At 36.8% G+C, this 19,798-nt stretch overlaps 2 protein-coding genes across 9 annotated transcripts in view; one reads left to right on the top strand and one right to left on the bottom strand.

Moving 5' to 3' along the window:
* The window catches only part of LOC139133259 (transient receptor potential cation channel subfamily V member 3-like), a 50,624-nt gene extending 39,400 nt beyond the window's left edge, over positions 1-11,224 (top strand). For all 5 annotated transcript variants that reach the window (XM_070699779.1, XM_070699780.1, XM_070699781.1 and 2 more), the window contains 3 exons: positions 2,987-3,146; positions 3,737-3,844; positions 7,190-11,224. In XM_070699779.1, coding sequence (XP_070555880.1) covers positions 2,987-3,146; positions 3,737-3,844; positions 7,190-7,225 — 304 coding nt within the window. In that variant the 3' untranslated portion in view covers positions 7,226-11,224. The remainder of the gene's footprint in view (positions 1-2,986; positions 3,147-3,736; positions 3,845-7,189) is intronic.
* A 2,722-nt stretch (positions 11,225-13,946) lies between these two features.
* The window catches only part of LOC139133268 (hephaestin-like protein), a 51,926-nt gene continuing 46,074 nt past the window's right edge, over positions 13,947-19,798 (bottom strand). For all 4 annotated transcript variants that reach the window (XM_070699796.1, XM_070699795.1, XM_070699794.1 and 1 more), the window contains exons 14-18: positions 18,674-19,000; positions 18,081-18,391; positions 17,552-17,737; positions 17,088-17,198; positions 13,947-14,872 (exon numbers count right to left, since the gene is read on the bottom strand). In XM_070699796.1, the coding sequence (XP_070555897.1) occupies positions 14,760-14,872; positions 17,088-17,198; positions 17,552-17,737; positions 18,081-18,391; positions 18,674-19,000 (1,048 nt within the window). In that variant the 3' untranslated portion in view covers positions 13,947-14,759. The remainder of the gene's footprint in view (positions 14,873-17,087; positions 17,199-17,551; positions 17,738-18,080; positions 18,392-18,673; positions 19,001-19,798) is intronic.

Here is a 19,798-nt window from a genome sequence, read left to right as displayed (position 1 = left end):
ACAGCTATCAAAATTGAGTAACTTGAAGTAATAAATTTTAGCTGATTGTCGCTTTAGCGGCAAGGTGATTGCGAAATCGAAGCAACATAGTTTGGCAATGTATGGTAGGCTGTCGAATGCAGTGAACGCGGTGGCCTTTGGCGGCAAGTAAGGGAACCGTCAGTATTTACGACCTGGGGGTCATTCAAAAATTGAAAGTTTTAAGGGGGTGCTCAAAATGTTTTTTCTTCGTCTTACTCTGTCCTCAATGACATAATGATTAGTTGATTATATATATTTTACTCTGATACATATTAAATAAAAAGAAAATAAATACTCTAACAGTACAAATAAATATCAACTAGATGAAGCAAGGCAAAAACTACAAGTAGGTGCTACTACTAGCAATACTTATTATGAAAGAGAAGATAGTGACGATGACAATGATAGCGTTGTTCATGTACGCAATGGCACCAGCGACATTAAAGATGAGGATCAACAGTGGTGATAATGATGTCACACAGTAGTTTTCTGCAGTCGTTACCAGGGTTGGAAGGAGAGGCTGGGTCATGGAGAAATGTTCTCGACAGATATCACTATAAGTGCACTGGATCTAGGACAAAACTGAACTGTTGTGAATTCATCCTTTATATTATCATAGAAATGTATATTTTATTTGACTTGAGTTCAACAACCATTTGGACATTTAACCATACCATAATGACATGCTACCCATCCAAAGTTAACAATACTATATGGTCGGAGACTGCTTATTAGGTGAGCTTTTATATCTACATATTATTACATGGGCTCAGGTAAGCCAAACTTTCTGTTAGAGGGGGGAGGTTACTCAAAGTCGTCATGGTTGGCTTGGGTGCGACTCAAAATTTCGGAGTTTCTAATGTAATTCCTACGACCCCCAGATCGTAAATAATGACGGCTTCCTAAACAGCTGTGAACGCCTGAGTCAGAACGATCGGGACCAGTATCCGCACTGCTGTATCTCAGCGAAAATTTAGAAAAAAACAATGGAGCTACTGCTAAGAAATTTACAGACTCTTGGCTCTCGATGCATCAGTTACTGATCTTTTATACTGGTAAATAGGCATTCTGAATACAGCGGTAAATTTCCTCCCAAACGACAAAGGATAACACGCGGGCATTCTCGCTGTCAATTTTACCTTGCTGCAGGCCCCACACCAATCTCGGCCCGGCCCCGCTGCACTTGTGCAGTCTACTACCTCCATGTAGTACAGCCTTACAGGTCGCAGTATAAATTCCGTAGGTCAGAACCGTTGATCATAAATTTTCAGAACCAGTGATGTTTAAAAGTTTTGTATTGATCACTTCATTTAGGTTTATGTGAATGACTTTCTCATCGAGCTGCGTCTATAATTGTCCCGGGCATTGTCCATGCAAATTTGGGGCCTGCCTTAGCTCCCTCCGATCGTCTGTAGACTACAGCCTGAGCAAATTGTACAGTTGTGAAAGTCAGATTTGTATCATGAATTTTATACAAAAATATAAACAACAGCATCAAACCAAGAGGTTAGTTTGCTGTCGGGCCGGGTGCGCAGGGACGACTTTGCAGTGAGGCCGGGATCTCTCTTGTGTTCGAACTTCTAAGCTACAATGCCTGGAGCTCCATCGCATCGCAGCTAGCCGATATTGTTGTACTACTGTAGTCCTTGTGAGGATTAGATACCCGTTACGTTCGATATTATTTTGAAATACTTTTAAATTTAATAAGTAAGACTTTTGAACTGCATTCAAGATATAATTTTTCCTTTCTGAGCGTTTTCAATTACGCCGTACGGCAACGATATGCGAAGTTGATAGGCTGTGTTGCCTGCAGCGTAGCCGGCCTGGCCGTACACAAAACTTCGTGAGTAGACGGAGCAGAATCAGTCCCGCCATTTATTTTCAACGAAATTTTCATTATACTCCATAATGGAAGAAACGACTAGTTCAATGATTACAATGGTGAAGTGTGAATTTTATTCATATATGTTTTTCTCTCTCAATTCATTCAGCAAACTTGATCTCCGTACCATCGGTCACAATGTGCAGTGCCTTGCATGAAGCTTACAATCGACTGCCTCCGTCGTTTATAGTTTAGCTGTTCAAGACGTTTGTTTGCACGGCTCATTATAGTCGGAACAATCTGTAAACACTTACATATTTATATCTTTCCGGTATTTCACCCAACCTTCGCGCGTTTTTAGCTGAGTCTCCAGTTTCGATGGACCAGACCTTTTCGAAGAGCGTATGGTTTCTACGGACGCCACAGTAAAACTTGCGTAGATGTGGTTGAGCATGCGCGGTGGTGTGATTACGTTTCGTTTCGTGTGTCAACAAAGCTGACTTCTGGTCCGGACAAGAAGTCATTTTTCACTGCTTTTACTGTTAATCGTGAGGCGGGCTGGGCATGCAAACCATGCGATTCAGTATCAATTATGGTCTACTTTCACATACTGAGGATGTCATTTTAATCAAAAATATGAAAAAAATTGTTAAAAGTTACAAATACTGGGGCTTTAATGTAATATCAATGAAAGGCATATAAGCAATTACAGTCTACACACTGCATCTTCACTTCAACAAAATATAGAACTCTGAATTTTTATCAAACTGCAAACTCATAGGCACTTTCAGTGAAATGTATTGAACTGAAACAGCTTGATATTGACATTTTAATTCACTTATACTCAGTTCGTCTCACTCACTAGGTATCCCTTTGTTGTAGTCTCATCACTTTTGCACAGGTCATAGAATATAAAACCTGTCTCTCTGAAACAAAATTTCTGGAACACTCTTCAATGATGTCTGTAGCAGCACTTGTCAGACTGTACTCACTTCTGATGTTTTCACCTGTCCACCATGCGCAAAGTTGTCCAATTCCTTATGCTGGAGGCTTCGTTCTATATCTGTGCCGTTCCTATAACAAATCAATTGTACTGGTGCACAAGTCAGTAATAAAGTGATATTTCCATGTATTATGACTCAGACTTCAGAAGTTGAGGAAAGACAAGACACTTTTAAGAAAACGAAGACAGGCGCAGGAAGACTACCTTCTCAGCAAACAGCAGTCTGTGCAGCTAGATGATAAACTGGTCAGTGTGGAAACGCCTCCAAGTGTTTCAGACCAGGAGATGGATGTTCCTGTGGTAAGTTGATATAGAAATCTCGTTTCAGAGTTTTCTCTGTTTGTCTTTATCAAAATTGTTTATGTGTAACATAAATTGCAAAGTGCTTTTGCAGTGAGAGTATAATTACTTGTATACACCTATTGATATTGTGATGTACAAACTGCGTATGGCTACCCACTTTTATGTTCACATCTTTGCTGCAGTGATGTGCATTGCACAAAAAAAAGTGCGACCATTTTTCTCAAACAGCTGACGTGCAAGTCTTGCATAGTGGTCTGTCTTGGTTGGTGTAATATGAACTAGAGAAGGGCAACCACGTTTTACATGTACCTTACACATATGGTTGAGTTGAAAGAAATAATGGCGCACCACACATAACATGGAGATGTCTTCATGGCTTATGGCACTACTGGGATCTTAGTGACTACCCACAAAATCTCTATCAAAGCTGCCATTGTCCTAGATCAGGCAGTGACTTTGCAAGCATAGAAACGACATACACAGGTTACAAAACACAAACTTGATTTTCAGTGTGTGTGCTCACTATGTTGCTTTAGCTCTCACCCTGTAAGATGGTGTGTCTCTTTTTTCTCTTTTCCTGCTCTCAGCAACATTACACTGAACAAGATGGTCTTGTAGTTCACATGAGTGAAATGGCAACAACAACGCCAAGGAATGACTTAGCAACAGAAATCAAAGTGAAAACTAATGTTCTGGTGAGTAATGAGATGTACCTTTAAATGTACGGGAAAGAAATTGTTTGTCTTCGTTCCTTTCTTGACTGACATTCTTCCCACTGGCAAATTATTATTGAGGTGCAGAATTTTGATAAATGTTTTGTTGTATTTCATGAAGTTTCTTTGAAAGTGATTTGAAATAGGTGAACCAAGTAACAAATTGTGTGTCATGTGTTAACATACCGGTAGTTGTTCAATGGCCATTTATAGCTAGTGTGTGCATTGATGGCCTTCATCCTGGCAAGGTTAAAGGAGTTAGACTTCTTGTGTTACAGAAATGTATACTTGCTTGTTGATAAGCTGATAAATCTGCTGAATTCAAAGGCTTTTTCTTTTTTGACCATGATTTTAACAAAAATGTTCCAGTCATCGATAGTCATGATGAGACTATGTGCTGTAGATTCAAACATCATGAGACAGTCTTAGATACTGACTCACATTACATGCATTTTCCTCTCTGAGATTATGGACTTAACCCTTTGAGCGCTGTAAATTTTCTCCCACCAAAATTTTAGCGCAAAATTTTACCAAATTTTTTATGAATTTTTCTGTAATTTTTAGCTCCCATAGCCATATGTATATATGGCAATGGAAGCTATTCTTATAGGCTAGGGAAATGTCTGTATGTATGTTTGTCTGTATGTCTGTATGTCTGTATGTCTGTATGTCTGTCCGTCAACATCAAAAACTCCAAAACCGCTGTACATTTCATCTTGATATTTGGTGTGTACATGGATGATGGGCTGTAGATGAGATTTTGTTCAAATGAAGTTGTCATTGCCAAAAATATGCAAATTAAGTGAAAAAATGTAAAAACAGTCAAAATTGAAAAAACTCAATAACCACTGAGCAGATTACATGAAAAATTAGCATGTAAGTACTTTGGGCTGACATGAAATGATAGTGCACATCTTGGGTCAGTATCTTGGACTTGCTATTTTTCATGAATTTTTTTGTAATTTTCTCCCATTTTTGGTCAAAAAATCTTCTTCTCTAAAACCACAAGTCCGATTGATTTGAAACTTGGTATGGAAGTGCATAGGAGTAACCTTTCCCAAATTTGGGCAAATCGTGGTGAAATTTGCATATTTTTAGTTTACACGTCCATAGACTCCCATGTATAAGGCAGATCTCCATAGACTCCCATGTATAAGGCCAAGAAAAATAAAAATTTAGTTTCTCATCGTATTCATATTGCAAAAAGAATGCACTGACACAATTTTTAGTCCCCACGGATGAAGTCCAGTGGGCTTATAGATTGGGTCATGTCCGTCTGTGAGTCCTTCCGTGAGTCCATCCGTTCACGCAGATATCTCGGATATTTTGACAAAATGTCATGTGACATTGATGACCTTTGATCTCAAATATACATATTTGTCCATAACTCAGTAACCACAAGTGCTACCACCTTCATATATGGAATGATGGGACACCTTATGACGCCACATATTGTACCTCATTAATTATGCGCATATCTAATTTTGAGCGAGCCAATAGAGCTAGAGGTCTGATTTTTGGTATATAGGGATAACTTAGCAATACAATTTTTTTGACAAAATGTCACGTGACCTCGGTGACCTTTGACCTCAAATATACCTATTTGTCCATAACTCAGTAACCACAAGTGCTACACCCTTCATGTATGGTATGATGGGACACCTTATGACGCCACATATTGTACTTCATTAATTATGCACATATCTAATTTTGAGCGAGCCAATAGGGCTAGAGGTCTGATTTTTGGTATATAGGGATAACTTAGCAATACAATTTTTTTGACAAAATGTCACGTGACCTCGGTGACCTTTGACCTCAAATATACATATTTGTCCATAACTCAGTAACCACAAGTGCTACACCCTTCATATTTGGTATGATTGGACACCTTATGACACCACATACTGTACCTCAATAATTATGCACATATCTCATACTGAGCAAGCCAATAGAGCGAGAGGTCTGATTTTTGGTATATAGGGATAACTATAGGAGAGAAATTTTTTGACCAATTGTCATGTAACCTCGATGACCTTTTACCTAAAATATATGTTTATGTCAATAAATAAGTAACCACAAGTGCTATGTCCTTTGTATTTAGTAGGATGGGAGACCTTATGACAACACACACTTTACCTCATTAATTATGTACACATCTAATTCTGGGCAAGCGAATAGAGCTAGAGATCTGATTTTTTGGCATATAGGGATTAATTAGCAATATAATTTTTTTTTGCAAAATGTCATGTGACCTCGATGACCTTTGACCTTGATTACACATATATATGCATATCTCAGTAACCACAAGTTCTATACCCTCCAATTTTGATAGGATATTAGACCTTGAGATGTCACATCTTGTACCTCATTTATAATGCGCATATGTATTTCTTGGCTGGCCAATGCTGCTAGAGGTCTGATCTTTTTTCCCGATTTAGAACCATAACTTAGACATGCCTCATGTGTTTCAAATTGGGAACAACGACATAGACCTATGTGCCCATAGATCTCAACATATACACTCCAGTGATACTTCTTAATGACCACATTTTCCTGCCCCATCAAGACTAATACTCCTATTACAAGTGGGGACTATGTCATTGTAAATGACTTGTTGAGTTAATGGTTGTATCACAGTATTCGATATATCTAATTCTGTATTTTTTCCATTTTATATTCTGAATAAATACATTAAACATATTTCACTGTCTCCAGTACATTACATTTAAGTATTTTCACTTCATGCACTTTATCCCTTTCACACATGTTCAAATATCTGACCAGAGAACAAACACTAAATAGTCCAGGATGGGAGCTACAGTGTCATTGACGCTATTTTTTGATAATTTTGGACCAAATGGACATCACATTTCATTGGCTACAGTTTTTTCTCAAAATTTTGGCAAAAATCTGAGAAAAATTGACTGGGGTTTATTTTATAAAGGGGACAAATATGGACTTTGGCGCTCAAAGGGTTAAAAGTAGTACACGCTTTTAAAGTGAAAGACTTAAAATTTTTGCTGAAACTTTCCTCAATGAACTTTCAAAGTGGAGAATAAAAATCGGGGGTCACTGTGCAAAGTTTGGTAGCAGAGAAACATTCACCGATTTGAAATTCAAAATAGCCGCCATCCCTATGTGAACTCTATGGGGGAAAAATTAAATTTTCAATTTTGAAAAACTAAGGCAGTGAAATTTTTTCATTCTCTAAGAGCTTTAAAATGAGCCCCCACAAAGTATTGGATCAGAAAAAATCGTAAAAATTTGAGACTCCAAATATCTGTCACCGAAGCGCATTCTACCTTAATCTTCTCATGACTCTTTCAGTTTGAAGATGACAAGGTCGATGTATCAGAAGCATAAGAAACTACCTTGGACTACACCTTGGACTCCAACTGTCCTGTGTCTTACAAAGAGATAGTATGAAAAGCAGTGTTTATTTACAGTTCCAGCCGTCCATATGTGTACATAGAAAACACTGGATGAACAGCTTCATTGTAGCTGGATAAAGTTTTGTATAATCTAGTATACTGTAAAAAATTTTAATTTTCTAAAGAGAGAAGCATTATGATTTATATGATTTTTGTAAATAATTGGATTGTGACAGTCTTTTTAGCCACAGCAAATATGGCTAAACAGATGCAAATTTTTGTACAGGATATATTCACAAGCGTGCAAATATTATGTGAGAAAAGATTGTGCCAAAAGACAGAAAAAGTTAAATGTTGTATATTTTTGATAAAACACGGATCATGTATTTAGATTTGGAAGATATAGCGGTATGTTGCCATGGGTAGTTACCGTGGTGACTTTCATAGTGTTTGTTGCTATAGCATCATGGTGGCTTGCTACGTATGACGTCATTAAAAGCATAGGGGGATATTTGACTGCAGCAGTTCATTTTATCGGATTCAAAGTTACCACACACAGAATCACATGACTTGGCAAATCATGAAAGCCCGTTGAGTCTTCAGGTACAATGTTTCACGATGAAGAGCAATACTCCATGTAATGTACAGTGTATTTCTGAGGAATTTTTTGTAAAATTAAAATGCGTTTGCAGTGTTCTTCCAAGGATTCTGGTAGAGTGATGACTAATTTGCATAACAAAAATGTAATTGTTATGGTAATGAGTTTCTACGGTATTGTTTACCAAAAATCAAAGAGTGGCAGCCACCACTCTATAACTGCTCTGGGGAGAATACTGATTTGTTTTAAAGCCCAGCTAGCTGTATCTTTTGCATTTTACTTACCGAAAAACACCGTCCAATCTTGGAGAGGTGTTTTGGATATCCGTTATTAAGCCATACTGTTGCTGAAAATGTCACTAATGCAAATCTTTTTCAATAGGTTTGTCTTTAAACCCTTCCAGGCCTTCACTTTCTTGAAGTATTGAAACATACCAAAATTTTCCTGGTGTATAGGGAATCCGGCCTGAAAGGGTTAAATTCAGCTGCTTACATCTACGTTTGTGGCTGCCATATTTGAGTCGCAACTTGAAATTATTTAGTTGTCAAAACCTCAGTTGTGCATTCATCACAAATGTGTGAAAACCATTCAGTGGTCACACTTTGGTAAGCTTTTTACAAAAGTTTCATGTGATTTCAAACAATCAGTTTAAATCAAAGAAAAATGCAAAAAAGATACAGTTAGTGGGGCTTGAATGTCCTTTTCATATTCAAGCGTTTCTGCTAAGGAATCGTAGTAATGTTACTTAATGGTTTCAGAAAACTTGTAACATTTCTGTAGATGGACATAGATGGACAATAATTACACCAAGGGTAACCCCAGGAGATGTGACTCCAATAAAAATTCCTACTACCCGGTAATACAAAAAAAACCCGCAGCAGAAACCATGGTAACATCAACTGTTCTACCGCCCTTTACAAAAATATTGTGTATGACACCACTTTCTTGGATTAGGAATACAGTATTACAGACCCAGGTAGTTGCCACTAGTCTAGCAAGGCAAACAAGATGAAAATGTCTCTGAAATGGAAATTTTAAACATAAAAAACATTTGTAGACAAATTTGAGAGCCAGAAAATAGACCAAATATGGAAGACAAAATTACTACATTTGTGAGGCTTATTAAATGCTAGTTCTGATAAACATGTTTGTTTTTGTTTGTGTGGCATCACTTTATAGCATTACAGTTAGTACCCTAAAAACTTTTTTATTTGTGCAAACAGAACTTTGTTAAAAAGCTACACGTTAACGAATGCTTTAGATAGCGATCTGTCTGTTTCTACCAAAGAGATGACCCTTTCCCGTTGGCCAGTCCTTGTCCCGAAACTGTGAAGAAAATGTTCTATGCATAGTTGAAATGTTGGAAAATCAGTATCTGTTACTGTAGCTTAGTTGAATGGACTTTTTCTCACACTCTCAACCGCTCATTCAAGTCTATGTCCCTGTCAAGTTGTACATCACTTCCATACGGTTGGATTCTGTAAAGCCATTTCAAACAAGTCTCTTGTCTAGATCCTTCTAGTAGAAGTACTATATAAAGTAAATCTGAATAGAATTTTTTATCAAGAAAGAGAGCTGAAAGTAGAAATTTGTACTTTCTGTAACATATAATTTTTCTGTAAACAAGAATTTTTGTAAAAATAATCATAGACAAACTATGAAATAATTAAAAAGCAGCATTTTCAGTGGGTGGTTTGCGAATTGTTGGAATTTTCATACAAGCATGTGTGTTCTGAAGATGTGTACACAGTCATTTGTATGGAGAATACCTTGGGAATGAGGAACCCAATAATGTTCCTACAAGCATTAATATTTACGATGATTTGCAATTGTTTAGAATTTGATGTATGTGTATGTACATGTATTTGTTGTGTCATGTAATGGCCTTTGCACTTAGTTTCTGATGGTTTTAATTTGAGAATTTTACAACAAATGCTACCAGTCTTATGGTATGAGATTCTACACATAAAACAACAGGGAACTTTGTGTTGATTCATATATTTCATGTCGGGTATATATGTTCCAAATTTCTTCCTTGTATTTTGTGCGTTGTTTTGCATATTTGCTGTTGTTATTTTTCTTTTTGTAGTTTTCTATTTCTACACTCCATCTTTCCACTACAAACCAAAGTTTTCTGTTTTACCATTTCTGCATTCCGTAGCTCCCCTACGAATCAAAAGTCTTAACGATTCCAGCAGTCTCTGGATATACAACCTAGCAATTGATGAAACGGTATAGTTGGAATATGATATCAGATGATGTGTATCTAGAGTGTAATTTTTAGATGTACTCTGAATTATTTGACACATCCATGAGCAAATTACCCAGTGCAACAATGCACACAATTGGAGATCCAAAATACTTATGAGTATAGCAGTGACATTGGTCAAACATGTGTTTCCACTGTGAGGAGTCAGAGAAATCAATAAACGCAGAAGTGCAGGACTTGAGTGCACAAGAAACGCTTTCCACCTGCAGATGACAGATTTATATAAATTGACACTTCAGTAGTTCTGAATCGTTGACTCTCTGGATCATTCAATCAGTGGAAGCAACTTGCGTGGCTGTTTCCCATTTGTTGGCATAATTGAAATCAAAAGGTGTTTAAGATTGTACATCATAATTTACACATGATGCATACAATGTCAAACACAAAAGAAGGGTTCCATTATCAATTACAGTGTGTTATATATAAGCTTTACCGTTCAACCTTCTCACTTACTACCGCTGCCGTCCAAACAGACCCTCTTGGTTTGTTTTTTTTTACATTACCCTAACATGGTCCAAGATATGCTTTGCTATGTCCAAGTTATATCACCTATATGTAACTGGGCATGTGAAGACAAAAAAGACCATCGCCAAGGGTGCAAATTCATTAGAAATTCATATTGTTTAGTGGACCCTCAAAGCTTCTATTACTTGGCATTAACACTTACACATCTCATTCACCAAAGAAAACTTTACAGAACAGGTATTTTGAATTGGAGCTTACACTCAAATTTCCTTTCAAACTTCTTATGATAATTTATATCTCTATGATACTTATTTTAATTTAATCTGTTCTGTGGTTGCATTTGTATACAATGTTATAATAACTTGAATGTTGGCATAACTGAAATGTGAGAATTTTTCATAGATTTATCATGTGAATAGAAAATTGTGATTGTACATACTTTAGGATGTTTAATAATTATTTTCTTTTTATTAAAAACAACATCAGCAGATTGTAAAACGTGAAATTATTATATTTTAAAGATATTGCTGATTTTATAACAAGACTATTTTGTATAGTACATAGATAATAGATATATTGGCAGAAGCTTTGTATTTGACTTGTGCTGTAGTAATATGCAAAAATCAAATAAAATATTTTAGCCTACCCTTGTAAAGAATCATCTCATGTGTGTATAATCCATGTTGCCTCCTTATAAAAAACAAGAAAAATAATTTTACAATTCGGTATTCTTTCTCTCTCCTTCTTAAATGTTTGTCATTACATTCACCAAAAGTTTATTAGTCAAAGTCGTGTTATAGTTCAGCTGCTATTTTTATGCATTATTTTCATGATTTTATTTTCAAACCAAAGTTTGACCGTGTAAATGTGCTAACTGAAGGACGTGTATAGAAGTATCACTGCTCGCTGATTTGGACCGTGCCTGTACGTGTTAATAGGCTGAATATTAAACGGGTGCCGCACTCATAAAATGTCGCCCCCCAAGGAAAGTACAGAAAACAGTATGTCCTGCACATACACATTGTGATCATACCAGAAACAAGCATGATGCCATTTACTTGAATGCACAAGACATGATGTACGAGATTTGGTTATTGTAATCTTTATTTTCTCTGTCATATGATTTGTCTTTGACAGTGGCGAGAAATCTAAAATGATGTTAAAACGTTTCAGTTTATACACACTTTTTCACTTTAATGGGTCTAATTCAAAGAAAACTCTTGGAAAGCTGAAGATATTTTGAGATCAGTTTATTACACATCCGCAGCTATTGGGACTTTAATATAGTTTTGCAAATTAACTCTGATCATTCCATACGTACTTAATATAGTGATCAGTTATACCATTGTAACGGTTTTCAAGTTATAAATGTCACAAATGTCACGTGTCATATGTCGCATACAGTCACAAATGTCATGAGTCACATGTCACATACAGTCACAAATGTCGCGTGTCACATACAGTCACAAATGTCACACACACTCACAATGGCACACACTGTCACATGTCACAATACAATCAAGAGACATAGCTATCCATGATCCTAAAAGCATACAATCAAGCAAGCTTGTGTCACAGACATGAACAAGACGCCTTACTGATGACATTCAAAACTATGTCGGAAAAGGGATCAATGCTGTGCCGTGAAAGGAAAATGAAAATTTTATTGTTGGCCTTACTCAGTTCATGTACACGTACTTTCCCAGACAATATGTTAGAGTTAGCATTCATTTCAGCCTTATCCTATGATATGTTTTCTGAAATCCAAACACTTTTGTGTCCCATAGTGCATCACTATGGTTTTAGGGTTACAAGGGTTACACTTCTTTTACAAGAGTTATAAATTGAATGGTTTAATCAACGATTAAGGGAAGTAAATTGTAAGGTAGATACAATTTGTACCAATTCATTCTGGTCAACCCTTTGAGCACTGTAATTCCCCCCCCCCCCCCCCCCCCCCCAAAAAAAAATATATATATATATCAGGGCAACATTTTACCAATTTTTTATGAATTTTCTGTAATTTTTTCCATGATTTTGGACTTAATGGACAAAATTTTCATGGGCTACACTTTTTGACCAAAATTTTGGAGAAAAATCAGAAAAAAAGTCTACATCTGAGAGAAATTGTTAACATTATATTGTATAAAGGCATCAAAAATCAACTCTGGCATCAAAGGGTTAAAGTGAGTGCCAACAGCCATTGTTTGCCTGCTTAACCAATCCATTTCACTGATTAATTATAGTGCACAAGAATACATTTAAACATGTGATTTCTAAATCAATAGGTTATGTCCAGTGTTAAAGGTACACAGTCACCTGTAATCTAAATGTGCCCATATATGGTCAAAGGGGCGTTCCCTGGTATTCAAAATGCCCATGTGAGGGCGCTGTTTTTAAAAAGCGGCCACCCGCTTAAAATCTGTGATTGGTTAGATTTTCTCTTTCCATGGTAACTGTGGCAAAATTGGAACAGGTGACACTATACCTTTAATATAGTTCTTCATTTATAATGAGTCCCAGATCCATGCTAATTTTATTGAAAAAACTTACCTTGCAGTAGTATCTTTACCAGTGTACATGTTTATTTGTTTAAAAATTCAATGGAAATTCTGTATAAACCAACATAAATGATATGGTACTCTGTTGTCATGCATAATTTCATTAATTATCACATTAGAGTTCATACATCTCTTTCCTTCTCCGATGTCAATTCACCGATGTCAATTCACTGGTAACAGGTTCTGGAATGATTGTATATTTTTCTGAAATTGATTATGATATTTCTTATTCTCGGCCGCGGGCCATCGAGGCACTTGCGAGTTCTTTTATCATTTTGCATCACAGCACGGTGAAAACAAATAATCGAAGTTCTGATTTTTCAACCACTAAACCAATATTCAAAGTTTCGACATACATAAATGACACAACTTTCAATTGTGCTATTTTTCACGCAATTTCTGTATCATTTGCTCTTCTGTATAAACTGATCTCTCATTCACCTACTGACGTCACTCCACGGTGAAGAATTACCATGAATTTAGGATATTTGCCAAATAGCAGATTCAGCAATGTTAATAGCTTTTATATTTCCTGCACTGCTTATAAATTCAGAATCAAAAGACACGATCACACTCTCCGTTGATTACTGAAAGCTTTGTGCATCCATTTATTAATGCACTTCATTGACTAAATAGCCATTCATGCGAGTAGAGTGTTGAATGTATCCAAGTAGATGACCAACCGCAAAGCTGTACCGTGATCATCCAGGAAATTTGCATGTGGCACAGACATACAGACGCCACCGACTCATCATATAAGCTCTTTAAAGGTACTTATATCAATACCAAATATGAGCTAAAAATGAAACATTATTAAATTCAAAATATACAAAGTTTTAATAACATAATATTATACAAAAGAAATCCACATTATTAGCACATATGTGGCAAGTAAGGGTAAATCATTAAACAAAAATTAACAAGCTGTTATCAAATCAGACATTATGCATTGCATCTGATGTATTTTAGACGGAAATTGACTTTTTAACGTTTTTGTTTGGATGAAAAAGTGGCGTACATTGAAGTAATGAATGCTTGAGTTGAAAGACAAGTAAAGGAAAATCACAGTCCCTTTAGTTTAACATGCATGCATTTATGCAAACTAATGTTCTCTATTGATAACATAATACAAACAGTCTGTCAGTACTCTGTGTATTCTGAAATCTTTGGATATTTAGTAAAGGTCTAAATGCCAGAATACAATGTATTCAAAAGTTGTTTTCATGAGAAGGTCATAGAAATAAAAAAATACATAATTTGCGAACAGTCGTGGTAGCACAATATGCCACATTTGTGACTTCTGTTCACTCCAATTCCAGAAAGTTTTCAGGTTCATGGAAGCTTAAAGGTGGAGCGACCCACAGAGAGCTTCGGTTGCTGTTTAGTGCAGGCTCTATACGCTTTCCTTGAACCAGTGCTGTATGTCTCTCTACGGAATTCCATTGTACTGAGTAAATGTCGTACAACCAGGATGTAAAACCAGATTAATAACTGAGTAGATTAGCCTTTATAGGTAAGTGTAAAACAAACTGAATGAACTCCTCAAAAGATGCTTTAATAAAAAAGTATCCATTTGAAAAAAGCTCAATGTAAAAGACTTCTGCCGTGAAGGTTAACACTCCAAGGAGTAGTTTTACATCAAGACAAGCACCATGAGTAAATTGAGAATTCCCATCATCAAATAGCATCTTCCAACATTCAAACTTGCTGAACTCGGCTTACCACCGCCAGTTGGTTTTGCTGAATCTGTTAATTTCAAGTTCAGAGGAATTAACGAAATTCTATCGTGTGCATTCAGACTGAGCAGAAGTACACAAAGACTCACATCTGGTCGATGACACTTTAATAAGCATTGTCATGGTTTACTGCATAAGCTTATGCATGGTGTTATTGAAAGCAAAGGAATGCGTACGTATTAAGGTAGAACGCACCTCGGGGACAGACATTCGGACTCTCAAACTTTTACAATTCTCTTCTGATATACCACATGTGGGGGTTCATTTTAAAGCTCTTGGTGAAAGAAAACTTTTCACCGGCTTAGTTTTTCGAAATTCGAAAATTTTTATTTTTCTCCATAGAGTTAACACAGGGATGGCGGCCATTTTGAATTTCTAATATCGGTAAATCTTCGGTAATTTGTTTCTCTAGTACCAAAATTTGCACGGTGACCCCCTATTTTTATTCTTGATTTTGAAAGAGAATGATTGAAGATTCCTTGAGGAAAGTTAGAGCAAAAGTTTAAGTCTTTCACTTTCGAGGTGCATATTACCTTAAAGGTTAATTACCAGGGTATTTGACAACAGGGCTCGGAATACTTTTCAATCACTTGTCCACTGGACAAGTTACCTGTCCCATTCAGGCAAACCAACGAAATGGGCTGAATTGCACTCTCCATGGGCATGGGTAGTCCATTTATACCTTATTCAGCTAATAAGGCAAAAGCGCCCTCAACAGTGTGATTTTGAATATTCCGATATGTCTGCCTCCTATCAACCGTGTTGAAATGATCGTTGATCGTTTTTATTATGTTTTTGATCTTTGAATGTCCAGATCATGGTTTCAAAACTTTCTAACGTTACATGGATTGAAATATTGTAATTCTGACTGACAGCTGAAAATTCCTCCTGTCCGCTTGGACAAGCACTTTCAAAACTGCCTATCCAATGTCTCAAAGTACATGTTTGGGACAAGCAGACAAGGATTATTTCGAGCCATGTTGAATATAAGCTTATAGGATTACCTGGCAGATAGAATGGTAGGGAAATATCAGCACTACAAAGGAAAGTCTGCCTGCATGATAGAGCTGGGATAAAAAGGGCGGCAATATTGTTCAAGAAAAGAGACAAAAGAATGACAATCACACAGAGTTTATTAACACTTTTAAATTTGGAAATTTATCAAAGCATGGAAGACCGGTCACGACATGCGACATGCGAGTTTTTTAAACTGCGATCTGCGGTTAGGGTTAGAGTTAGGGCTAGGGTTAAGGGTTAGGGGTTAGGGTTAGGGTTAGGGTAGGGTTAGGGTTAGGGTTAGGGTTAGGTCGCAGATCACAGTTTAAAGACGCAGGTCGCATGTCGCAGGTCGTGACCGGTCTTCAATATCAAAGACATTGCTCAGTGTTGTCGTTTGAAAATAACATGATTTATTTTGTTCAAAAACTCCGTACATGCACACAATAACAAACATACATTCGTGTTAAAGAAATTATGAAAGCATGGGATAAAACGCTCATTAAAAGCAGCCTGAATAGTTGCATTTTCAGCTGAAGAGATTTATCTGCACAAAGCTGATGTAAAAATCTGACACAATAATATGATCTCATTTTTCCAATAAAGCATGAATAGCTGTGTTATCATGAAATATTGTATTGCAAAGCATGGTTAATAAAGCTATGAAAAAGAAAGCGTTAAGATGGTAGCTGTTAAAGCTATTAATTGCCATTAAGCGCCATGATTAATTGAAATGTCAGGGATAAACTTACAACAACTATTTTTCATTCAAAAATGGTCACAGCCCCTCTACATTAAAGGGACAAATTCAATGTCTTTGGAATTTGATATAGCAGTCATTGTTGCATTAATTGAAATAATAAGCCTAATTGCAGCTAAATGACTATTTAAACAACAGAAACTGTCATATTTGTTCTTCCCATAGCATCTACCAACATTGTACACAGTCAAACCTGTTTGTGTTGGTCACACACGAGAACAGTAAAAACATACATGTATAATTTTATGGTTTATTTTCCAGGTTTTCGTGACATTAATAGTTCAAAAACAGTTACATTGTCCCTGTAACCTTAGTATGAAGCTTTGTAACCATCACATTAAAAGATGCAATCTTTTTTTCAGGTTTAATTTCTCATGCACAGAAATTATGAAGACTTCATACAAATGAATAAGTGTTTGCATCTTATAATTAGGTGCATACACTTACTCATCGACCTTATTGGACTGACCTAGTACGGTGTACATAGCATCCATCCCTGCATTGATGTGATCATTAACATGGCAATGGAGCATCCATTGGCCAGGATTGTCAACAACCATGCCAACTGTCTTAACAACACCTGTGAAAAACAAATCATCCATAGGAAATCTTCAAATATACATTTACTATTTTAGTTTCAAAGAACAGAATGTAAACATGGGAAAATAGTCTTGATAGATGAAAATAATTTAAGCGATCATGTACGTTATTACAGATAACGATTGCTTTGCAAAACAAAAATATTGTTAGAAAACTAAGATTGCAAATATTTATTGGCACAATAGCATAATTGGATTCTCAGCATAATTGTCCCAGAGGCAGAGTTAAGTTCAAAGTCCAAGCATGTACCTCCCCTGAAACAGACAAGCTTCAGGAATTCCTCCAGCAACTTTAATTTGGGCATGCAACAGACACAATCTCAGAAATCCTTACCTGGAAAGAGGTCGTACACGTCAGCACGATGATCGCCGACACCGTGATTGTGTACAAAAGTCTCCCCGTGGAAATGCACCGAGTGCATGTCCACTTCGCTGCCAAGACTAATTAGGTACCAGTCCACTTTATCATTGGTGTTCATTGTCAGCCCTTGTAGGTTGGAATATATTTTACCATTTATACCTACAAAACGAGGCAAATGCTTTTAGTCCTAAAATACGCTTTAAACACATGGAAACATCGGTACACATCATTTCTGTATGATTGATGATCAGGAGCTGTGATTGTTAATAATCTACATGAAAGAAGCACATTTCCTTCTTCCCCAAATAATTTGTTAAGATACGTACATACATTTGCATACATAATACACTTTGTGTATTTCTGTGTCTGGCAAATGAAATTTTGTCTATATGAAGTTCTTTTTTATTTGCTTGAGACCTTGATTCTATTTCCAGCAACCGTGTTCTTTCCTTATTCTGCCCTCCACCACAAAGAGCAAATGGTCTATCCCTTACACACTCACCGTGCATCAAATTGCTTTCTTCGAAGTCTCCGTCTCCCTTGTCTACCTCGCCCGGGATGTAACAGTAGGTCTGGATGTTCTCATCTAAATACCAGCTCTCGTTTTCATCGTTGACCGAGAACAGTAGAGCAAATTCGTGATCCACATCTGTACGCTTGCCACTAGTGTCCAGAAGTCCCTGTCTGCAAACTATGAGCGGACCAATCAGACCGGAGTTGGTGTCTTTGACCGTGTCAACGGCGGAGTAATACACCCAAGTGAGGCAGTTAGAATCCTCATCAGTCGGCCCTGCTCGTGCTGGTACTTCCCATCTAAATCAAATTATAATAGTGCGACTGTTCGGTACATTAAAGATACAACATCTTAGTTTTGAAACTTACGGGTGACACTCAAGCTGTCTATTGTTGCAGAAGATTTTTCGAAGACAAAGTTGTCTGACGGATGCTGTTTAATCTAATCCATTTGAACATAGATGTTTATTTATTTTCTGAAGGGAAAGACTGAAACAAACACGTCGACGCACACATACGGTACTATGATTTTCAAAATAATAGAAAGTGCCCAGAGTTACCAGAGATAATAATTGATCTTACGTGTAGGTGTGTGTTTTACCGGGCTCTACTGCGTCTCCAGGACTTTCCGTAATTCCATCCTCATATTTTGCACCCTCGTTGGTCTTGTCGTACAGAACGCCATGGGGATGAATGGAATAACTTCGCGACGCCATATTCTTGAAGACGACTTCGATGGTGTCTCCGACCTGTGTCCTAATGAGCGGTCCAAGCAATGCAAGATGTTCTTCTTCTGGGGTTCGTTGAACCTGTTCCTTGAAGTCGGAACCCATGAACTCCCTGTAAACAACTTTCTTATACTTGTGGCCAATGGTCACGTTTCCCCGATTAGCAAAGACGTATCCATGACTGGAAATGGAGAAAGTTAGTTATATTTCAGTGCGGTCACGTTGATAATGTGTTTCTAAAGTTATTTTTTATCACTTTTTGTCTTGCCAAACCCTCCTACCTTTTTAAAGGTAATGGAAAAGAAGCACATGCGTTATAATCTAGTACAAATCTATTTATACTACATAATAACATACTATTCAAGACAGGGCGTCCATGCCTTAGCCTACCGTAAAATAATTGTACTTGGTGCGTTTTTAGTCCAATATGGCGATATCATGGCGGTGCGTTTAGCAAAAATATTGCGTTTCCGTTAAAGGGACAAAGTCGTCCATTTTCATGAATTTGTTTGATACGAGATACTACTTATATTGTTTGACATGTTGAAAGATACTAAATAAGTGGGTGACCAATGCATGCATATATTCGACCCCGGTTTTAGGCACGATACATGAAACCATCACGAAAATGAATAATGGTCATGACCATTAATTCATTTTCGCGATGGTTTCATTTAATTTGTCTGAAACCAGGGTCGAATATATGCATAGTCGCTCACTTATTAGTATCTTTCAACATGTCAAACAATATAAGTAGTATCTCGTATCAAACAAAATTCATGAAAAATGGCCGACTTTGTCCCTTTAAAGTGCTCTTATGAAATAGTGATGTTAATTTTCAACCTTTTTGTTTGTTTGTTTGTTTTATAGTAGTTGTATTTGACTAAAACTAAGAAAAAAGTTGGCACAATCAGACATGATTTTTGAAACGGGGAAAACGTTCGGGGTCAGAGATTTATAATATAATAGGTCAGGTTAA

The sequence above is a fragment of the Ptychodera flava genome, chromosome 5 (assembly GCF_041260155.1).
Source record: "Ptychodera flava strain L36383 chromosome 5, AS_Pfla_20210202, whole genome shotgun sequence".
NCBI classification, from domain to species: Eukaryota; Metazoa; Hemichordata; class Enteropneusta; family Ptychoderidae; genus Ptychodera; species Ptychodera flava.
Note: the sequence above shows the minus strand (reverse complement) of the source record. Positions and strands in the feature narration are given on the sequence as shown.